The sequence below is a fragment of the Magallana gigas genome, chromosome 7, assembly GCF_963853765.1.
Source record: "Magallana gigas chromosome 7, xbMagGiga1.1, whole genome shotgun sequence".
Classification (NCBI taxonomy): Eukaryota; Metazoa; Mollusca; class Bivalvia; order Ostreida; family Ostreidae; genus Magallana; species Magallana gigas.
In genome coordinates, this window is record NC_088859.1 from 24,166,922 (window position 1) to 24,176,288 (window position 9,367).

Here is a 9,367-nt window from a genome sequence, read left to right on the forward strand (position 1 = left end):
ATTATTTAGTACTGTGTTCACACATAAAAAGTTTCAGATCTTCGTTTACCGAATACTTAAGGAAAACGCGCAAGATCATGAAGATGTGGCAGACGCTTGGAATATTCACCAGTGTATGCGCAATATCTGAAATAATATTCCAAATTTATAGATATCGATTGAAAAGAAGTTCAGTACGAAAGAAAAAAAACAAAACTGAGGTTCTCTTTTTTCCTGACAAGAAAGTTGCCTGTATTAATTATTTTACGTCAGAATGTGAAAATGAAAGTTGCTCATTCAGCCACGAGGAAAACTCACTGAGCAAACTTTTCCAGTTTATACATAATGCAGTGAAAAGTGTGGACGTGTGTGTGTTTGTTTTCACCTGTACAGACCTGGCCGACCTGTTGATACAGGCTGTGGGGAGAGGGGTGTCGGTGAGAGTTATCACCGACTGTGAACAGGTGGATATTCCAGGCTCACAGATCTGGAGGCTTCGCAGTCAAGGTACACATGGTACAGTAGGCTTAAAGTAGCAAGGGACAGTTTCGGATAAAGTAACCGTCAATATTTTTGTAAAATTGAGAGTTGCTGTATTTGACAGCTTATGAGTGTTGCCAAAATTCATGAAATGATTTTTAGCTCGCCGACAACTCAGGGGGAGCTTATGCCAACCCCGGGCGTTGGCGTCCGGACCTGGTTAAATTTTTTGTTGCAGGTCCTGTACCTAAGTTATTACTTGTGCTATCTTCACCAAACTTGAATGGACCTACTTATTGACTTGAAAGACTCGGATGCTGAATCTGAATCCTGAATTTTAGATGCTGGAGGAGGTTAATGTTTTTGGAGCAGGTTAAAGTTTTTGGAGCAGGTGCCCTTCGATAGCAATATCTCAGTTACTACTGATCTTCACTGCACCAGACTAGCATTGGATTGGATTGTGTGTCTTATGATACTGATGCACCAGACATGCTTGAATGCAGAATCTGAGCCATAGGTTTCGGATGCTGGAGGAGGTTAAGGTTTTTAGAGCTGGTTAAAGTTTTTAGAGCAGGTTCCCTCTGATGAATATATTATCTTAGTTATTACTGGTCCTAACTTCACCAAACTTGCATGGATGGTGCATCTTATGATACTTATGCACCAGACAGGATTGAATGCTGAATCTGAGCCATAGGTTTCGGATGCTGGAGGAGGTTAAGGTTTTTAGAGCTGGTTAAAGTTTTAGAAGCAGGTGCCTTCTGATGATGATATCTTAGTTACTACTGGTCCTAACTTCACCAAGCTTGCAAGGATGGTGTGTCTTATGATACTGATGCACCAGACAGGCTTGAATGCTGAATCTGAGCAATAGGTTTTGGATGCTGGAGAAGGTTAAGGTTTTAAGAGGTGGTTAAAGATTTTGAAACAGGTGCCCTCTGATGATATCTTAGTTATAACTGGTCCTAACTTCACCAAGCTTGCATGGATGATGCGTCTTATGATACTGATGCACCTGACAGGCTTGAATGCTGAATCTGAGCCATAGGTTTTGGATGCTGGATGAGGTTTAGTTCTATGGAACAATTCCCCACATGTTTTATAGGTAATAGCTTGCATAGTTGATTTAACTATAGTATAAATGAATCACAGAGGTAGCTTCAGATGCAAAGCCTGATCTCCATTATCAAGGATGCTAAAACAATCTCCTACCTCACTCAAACCTGCTTGATAGATGTGTTTGTTGTTGAATGATATAGCATGATTCCTATGATATAGTATTGTATGATATGATACACTATTGTTTAATATGATACGATATTATATCATGTTATATTGTAAAAAGTTATATGATACGATAAGATATTGTATCAATTTTTTTTATATTTTATGATATGATATTGTTTCATGATATTGTTATATGTATGTACAGTATTGTATATTACGATACAATGTTGTATAATACAATATTGTATCATTAATATATTATTTATCACATGATACTGTTACATATGATAATGGAATATATAATATTGTTAATATGATACTATATTGTAGATTATATAATATCATACATACAATATTGTATAATATGATATTGTTTATATTATATCATATAATGTATCAAATATGATACAGTATCATACAATACAATACTATATTTTACAATATGATATCATGATGTACAATTAATTATGTATTATGTGATATGGTATTGTATCATATAATACTCTATTGTAGCATGTATTATGTGATCAAATACAATGTCATATCATGTGTCATATCAAAATACATTTACCACAACCCCACAAAATGTGTGCGAGTAAAACACAAATGTGCAAACAATTTTTGACTTATTTTTTCCACCATTGAGCATTTTCACAGTTAGCATAGGCTTTTTCCTGAGTTATATTTATACTGTATATAATTTTCGTTGCGCTGTGACGTCAATGTTTTTCGTCAATTTTAGAGGAATATACGTCTTTCGTTACTGATATCTGTTCAACAAATCTATATATCCTGTCATTTTTTTGGTACATAGAATACCATGACAATTTTTGATTTTAGTTTTCAATACCAGTTGGCTTTAAGCCCAATTCATGGAGATATTACTTTAAAGCTGCTTGGTCCGATTTCTTTGTAATTACAGTATCAACATTTTTTTCATACAAATCATTTATCTTAGAAAGTTATGGACTTTCCCCTATTTACACCAGCAGATTCAGTCTCCTTTCAAAGTTAGAAATATTCAAAGTAAATAAAAATAATTTCTCTTTGGGCAAACGAAAAAACAAAACCAAAATGCATCACGGGAATGTTTAGAAAAGGAAACTGCATAATTTCGTCCCCCGAATGATTGGGGCTATTCGACCCACATGCTATGCATCGATTGTAAAGAAAGCAGACTTTAGAAATATTGGCTAACAAAACGTACACATGTTTATTTGTAATTTGTCTGATTATTTCGACCTTTATTTAAAGCGATGTCAAATTCGTAATACAACCATACCCGTCTCGTAGTCAGGGGTGAAATTTAACATGAGGCAAAATAACGCGGCACCTTTTAATGTCGTTTTGTTTTGTTAGCAAATTTTGTACGTATTTTTCTTCATTGAAATTTGGCATAATTGACGGGTAAAACTACTGTAATGTCTATTTTTATACATATACTAGGCATAGCCATCGTTTAAAAGCGAGTATAAAATTTGATATAAAATCGGACCAAGCAGCTTTAAACATAATAAATATGATGAATTGTTGACAAAACACAAAGTTTAACCGTGCACCGTGACCTCATTTTTGCAGGATTAGACTCTTTATGTAATTCTTAAAAATAAAGGAATAAATGAAATTTTTTGCTTTCAAATTGTTTGAAACAATTGCTAAATTATGTCTTCTGAATTTGATAATAATGACATATTAAATAACATAGCTATGGAAAAAGTCTTTGTATTTTTTGATTGACCCTCACAATTTTAACGTGTAAAGTGTTAATTCCCACGCCTGCGCAGGATATATCATCTAGTGTTAAATAATTTTGTGATAAATGCCAGATAATGATGCAGAAACAATGGTTAGAAATTGAAAAATTGGAATATGTGAAGGGAGTAGAAACGTAATATATCAATAGTTTTTATTTTGCCGTTTAACTGGCCCATTTAAGTGGGGTAGAGTTTCGGTCCAGCATCAATTATGATCTCTATGTTTTTTGCCAAAATTACCGGTATATAGGTTTCATAGTCCTTTTTGAAAGATTTCAGGCAGAGAGATGATCGTCATTACAATATTTATTACTCCAGAATGAAATTAAATGCATATATGAGATTCCTCGACAGGTCCGAGTATCGGCTATGGTACCCAAGCGACCGTTAAGGCCTGTTGGCCTCTTGTTTTTGTTTATTCACTACTAGCAATTTCATTAAACATGATGATCTGGTAGGATGTGGAATATGTCCTACTTTCTTTTTGCATCAAAATTGCAAGTTTTTTCGTGTAGCTCTAAGGTGCATTTAATTTTCTAATGCCACTGATCTGCAGCTAAATTAACTGCTAGTTAACAAATTTGTTAGGTATTAGTGGCGGTCACAGATAAATTGTTTATTTTAAAACATGTTTTATATTAACCAAGTTTGCATTATATTCATGTCATTTTCTATTACATTTTTATCTTTTACCACAGGTATAGCTGTCAGGACAGATAATTCTTCCTTCTACATGCATCACAAGTTTGTGATTATAGACAACACAAGACTACTGAATGGATCCTTTAACTGGACAAGACAAGCTGTAACAGGAAACCAAGAAAATCTTTTGGTGACCTCTGATTCTCAATTAGTTTGTCTCTATAAAGAAAGATTTGCCAAACTATGGAGACAATACAAAACGAAGAAAGACCAGTGATATTGTGTGAAACCATTTTGTATGTACCCTGAGCAGAGTGCAATCCAGCTGTTAAGGCAACCCTTTCCTATGAAAAACAGAAATACAATTCAGTCATGGATGTGCATGAATTTTATCGTGACAATGGCAATACAAGTAGTTTCTAGTATATACATTTGATATTAAAGATAATACCTTGGATTGATCTCATTACCTAATGTCTGGTACAAGTCTATTATAAGAGACCAAATTGCTCACCTGATAGAGAAGTCTTTGCTATTTTAAAAGGAAAACAATCCTTTCACATGTGATAATAAAGGAAATAACAATGCGATGCCAATTATTTTTAATAAGTTTGTTTAAAACCAATATTTCAAATGTTGCGAGGGGGATATAGCAACCCATTGTGCATGTGTGTGTGTATGTATGAATGTATATATATGTATGTGTGTTCATTTTCAGCTTAATAACAATATTTAAAGAAAACCCTTTCATGAATGTTCATTAAACTTTGTACACTTTTTTTTGGCATGGTAAAAGGACAAACCCTATTGATTTCCAAGTCAATTCATTAAATATATTTTAAGTTATCATTAAAAAAACAAGAGGCCAATGGGCTACATCACTCACCTGAACAACAATTCCTTGAAACATTCTATTTCGTAGCATAGACTTTTTCTATTTTAAACTTTGAACCCCTTTCTGGGGCCCAAGTATTGGTCCTTGGGTTATGGTTGGCTAAACAATTTAGAATCTACATAACCTGAGGATCCTTATATTAATATCACAATCTGTAGCATTGTAGTTCTCGAAAAATTTTCTTTAAAAACATTTCCCATATATATATTTCCATTATACTTTGAACCCGTCTTGGGGCCCCATGCAGTATTAGTCCGGTGATCACAGCTTTATAAATTAATAATCTACATTATTTAATATCACTCCAAAAAAACTTGAAAAATTCTGCGGTATACCCATCACTACCAGGGGACTTATTATTCTTCATGTGCTTTAATACGTTAAGAACTTCTCTTTCCTCAATGTCTTTCTCCAGACCTTTGGACGTATTTGTATCCATTTTAGGATTAGAATTCAAGAACATTTCTTCTAAATTTATATTAACTAAACTTGAATCTGCACTTTTATACAGAGTTTCATAATATATCTTAACTTCATCTAAAATTTCTGTTTGTTCATATATAGTGCCAGTACCCTCTAATTCAATTTTTTTTATTGTTTTATTCAAATAATTCCTAGATTCTAAATTACAGAAATATTTTGATGGTTTTTCACCCTCTTCTATCCAGCGAGCTCGGGACCTTATCATGTGGCCTAGTAACTTTTCTTTTCTAATACTCTCGAGTTCCCTTTTTTTTTCATCTAATTTATTTAAATCAATGAAAGCATCTGATTCTAAATCCTCAATTTCTTGCAATAGTGTTTTTTCTTTTTGGTCTTTTTCTTTTTTGATATATGAAGAATATGAGATAGTATTTCCCCGTATTTCCATCAGTAGTACCTCAAGAAATAAACTTTCATCCATGTTATTTTTACATTGGAAATTTTTACTTTTGATATTAGAAATTATGTTGTTAGAGCTATTAACTGTATTTTTCTTAAAAAAGAGCTTCCTATCTCTCAAAGACTTGGAATAATTTCATGTTTGCGAAAAGGGGACAAACCAAGACAGTTTCTAAAGAACTGGCGACCAATAACCCTTTTAAATGTTCTCTACAAGATCATATCTGGTTGCCTAAGCTTTAGAATCAAACAAGTTTTGGACATTATTATTTCAAATACACAATCTGGTTTCATAAAAGGTAGATACATAGGGGAAAATACTCGCTTTGTTTATGATCTGATGTCGTACACAGAGATACATGAAATTCCAGGGCTTTTGGTCCTCATTGATTTCGAAAAAGCCTTTGACTCTATGTCATGGTCATTTATTTATAAAGTTTTAAGTTATTTTGGGTTTGGAGAATATATTATCCAGTGGATAAAAATTTTAAACACAAATTTCCGTGCCTGCATTTTACAAAGTGGGTTTTTATCAGAACAATTTGACATACAAAGGGGTTGTAGACAAGGAGATCCTGTTGCTCCATATTTATTCATTATATGTGCAGAAATCCTTTCAATTCTTATAAAGCAAAACAATGATATTAAGGGCATTTTTGTTCATAATAAAGAACATATAATATCACAGTATGCAGACGACACTTTGTTAGCCCTTGATGGTTCACCAAAATCCTTGTTCGAAGCATTAGAAACTATAGATTTTTACTCCAGCTTTTCAGGACTTAAAATTAATACATCTAAGACAAAAATTGTGTGGATTGGTTCAAAAAAATTCTCTGATCAAGTGTTTCATCATACCAGATGGAAATTAGACTGGGGATCTACATCTTTTAATTTATTAGGTTTCCAATTTTCCGTTGAACTTTCTGAAATTGTTGATATTAATTTTGGTAATCAGATTCCAAAAATCATTGCACTTATGGAACAATGGAAAAGAAGAATTCTTACTCCAATTGGTCGTGTCACTGTCATTAAGAGTTTGTTAATTCCAAAACTAAATCATTTATTTATATCGCTTCCTACTCCCAAAAAGGAGATTGTAGCATTTATATGCAAAGCTTTTTTTGAGTTTCTATGGAAATCCAAAACAGACAAAGTTAAAAGGTCTCTTATAACACAAGACTACTTGTCAGGTGGTATGAAAATGGTAGATGTTAGAAGTTTTATTACATCACTTAAATGTACATGGATTAAAAGGTTAACTTGCTCACATAAACCATGGATGGATATTTTTTATGCTCTCAATGGAGATGATATTTTACAGAAATTGTATGATTTTGGAGATAGTTTTGTGTTTGATTGTTTGTTAAAAGAAAATAACGCCTTTTGGAAAGATGTTTTGATTGCTTGGTCATGTTATATGAAATCTTTTACTTACTCTCCGCACTTTAAAAACAAATTTCATTATATTCCAGTGTGGTATAACTCTAAAATAAAAGTTAACAACAAACCAGTTTTTTTTAAATCCTGGTATGAAAAGGGAATAAAGGTTGTGCAAGATTTTTTTGATGATGATTGTAATCTTTTAGACTTTGGAGTTCTTAAAAACACATACAATCTATCTGATAGTTGTGTGATGCAATACAATAGCATTGTTACAGCTATTTCAAAATATTTGAAATCATTGTTAATAGATAGGTCTTCTTTCAAAAGACTTCCTAATCCATATGTACCTTTATTTTTTGAACCTCTCATATCTTCTGAAAAATGCTCAAAAATCTTTTATAATTTCTTGAATAAAAATGAGGCTATTCCAACCTCAATCAGCAAGTGGGAGGCAGAGCTTAGGCCATATGGAGTAGACACAATATCAGTGCAAGATGTTTTTAAAATTTGTTATAAAACCACTAGTGATTCTTCTGCCCAGTGGTTACAATTTCGAATCTTACATAGAATTGTTCCTGTTGGAAAATACCTTAAGAAAATTAACATTAAAACTTCTGATTGTTGTGGTTTTTGTATGGAAAATGTTGAAACAATAATACATGTTTTCATTGCTTGTGATAAAGTACAAACACTCTGGAGTGATTTAAGTCTTCATATATACAGAAAAACCTCTGAAAGAGTTGGTTTCAATGTTTCGAATGTTATTCTCGGTGATCTACCATTGTCAAACAATAACAGGGTTATAAACTTCATAATTCTATATGTTAAACAATATATTTTTATATCCTTAATGCAAAACAAAATGCCAAATTTTCTTGGATTACTCAGTCATTTAAGAATAAAATACCATGTAGAAAAATATGCTGCTATCCAAAATCAAAAGCTGCGCAATTTTGAAAAATTGTGGCTTACATGGAAAAACATTTTAGATTAGTTTATAATATTATGATTATTACTATTCGTATTATTATTTGTTATTTATTTTTTTGTTTTTTATTTTTTGGTTTTTTTTGGGTTTTTTTTTTTGGAAGCAAAGTAACCATTTACCACTAATATTGAAAAATGTATGTAATTATACTTGTGTGTGAGTGAGTATGCATGTGTATAAAATTTATAAAAACTGAATTTAATAATGTCAACATTAGTATTAGTATGTATGGAACAAAAACAATAAATTATAAAAAAAAAAAAAAATCTACATTATTTAAGGATGCCTGCAAATAAATCTTACAAATTGAAGTTATGTAGTTCTCCAGAAGATTTTAAAACATTGTCCCTCTATATTTCTATTTTAAACTTTGAACTCCTTCTGGGGCCCATGTATTAGAATGAGGGTCACAGCTTTCTTAATTTAAAATCTACAATATTTGGGGATGCTTACGTAGCAATCTGACAAATTGAAGCATTATAGTTCTCGAGAAAAAGATTTTTGAACATTTTCCATATATACTTCTATGTTATACTTTAAATCGTCTTGGGTCCCCAGTATTATTCCAGGCCCCAGGATCCCACAAACTTTTGCACTGTAGTTCTTAAACTTAAGTCAAAAACTGTAAACTGTTTGTCTGTCTTAATGTCTCTTGATTAAAAACACTGACAAAATTGAAATACTATACATGTAATTAAAAGTGTCTTGATATAATGTTGTCAATTGTCACATTTCCGTCGTCATTTTATGATAAACCATTATTTTTTGACTGGTTAAAATTTTGATTTAAGTCCAAAATTGCTTCAAGATCCCGAGGCCAGGGGTCACTATTTCTTAAATTTTGAATCTACATTATCCAAGGTTGCATGCATGTTAATCTCACAAATTGTAGCATTGTAGTTCATGAGAAGAAGGTTTTTAAACATTTTTCCTATTTACTTCTATGTTAAACTTTGAACCCCTCTTGAGGTCACGATTTTACCAAATTGAATTCAGAATTCTACAATAGCCAAGGATGCTTGCATAGTAATCCCACAAACTTTTGCACTGTAGTTCTTGAGAAGAAGATTTTCAAACTTGTTCCCTATATACTTTGAACCCTGCCTTGGGCCCTGGTATAAGTCTGGGGGTCAC

The 9,367-nt window shown here is 32.3% G+C and overlaps 1 protein-coding gene across 1 annotated transcript; it reads left to right on the top strand.

The window, feature by feature from the left end:
• The first annotated feature begins 36 nt into the window (after window positions 1-36).
• LOC105329045 (uncharacterized) lies at window positions 37-4,669 on the top strand. Its single transcript, XM_011430181.4, has 2 exons — window positions 37-486; window positions 4,139-4,669. The coding sequence occupies exons 1-2, from the start codon at window positions 78-80 to the stop codon at window positions 4,357-4,359; spliced, it is 630 nt and encodes a 209-aa protein (XP_011428483.2). The 5' UTR covers window positions 37-77; the 3' UTR covers window positions 4,360-4,669.
• The last annotated feature ends 4,698 nt before the right edge of the window (window positions 4,670-9,367 follow it).

Excerpts from the sequence above, each read along its gene's own strand:
- LOC105329045 (XM_011430181.4), top strand. The coding sequence starts at position 78 with ATGAAGATGTGGCAGACGCTTGGAATATTCACCAGTGTATGCGCAATA. Across the intron at positions 487-4,138 it reads CTGGAGGCTTCGCAGTCAAG|GTATAGCTGTCAGGACAGAT; the intron begins GTACACATGGTA and ends CTTTTACCACAG.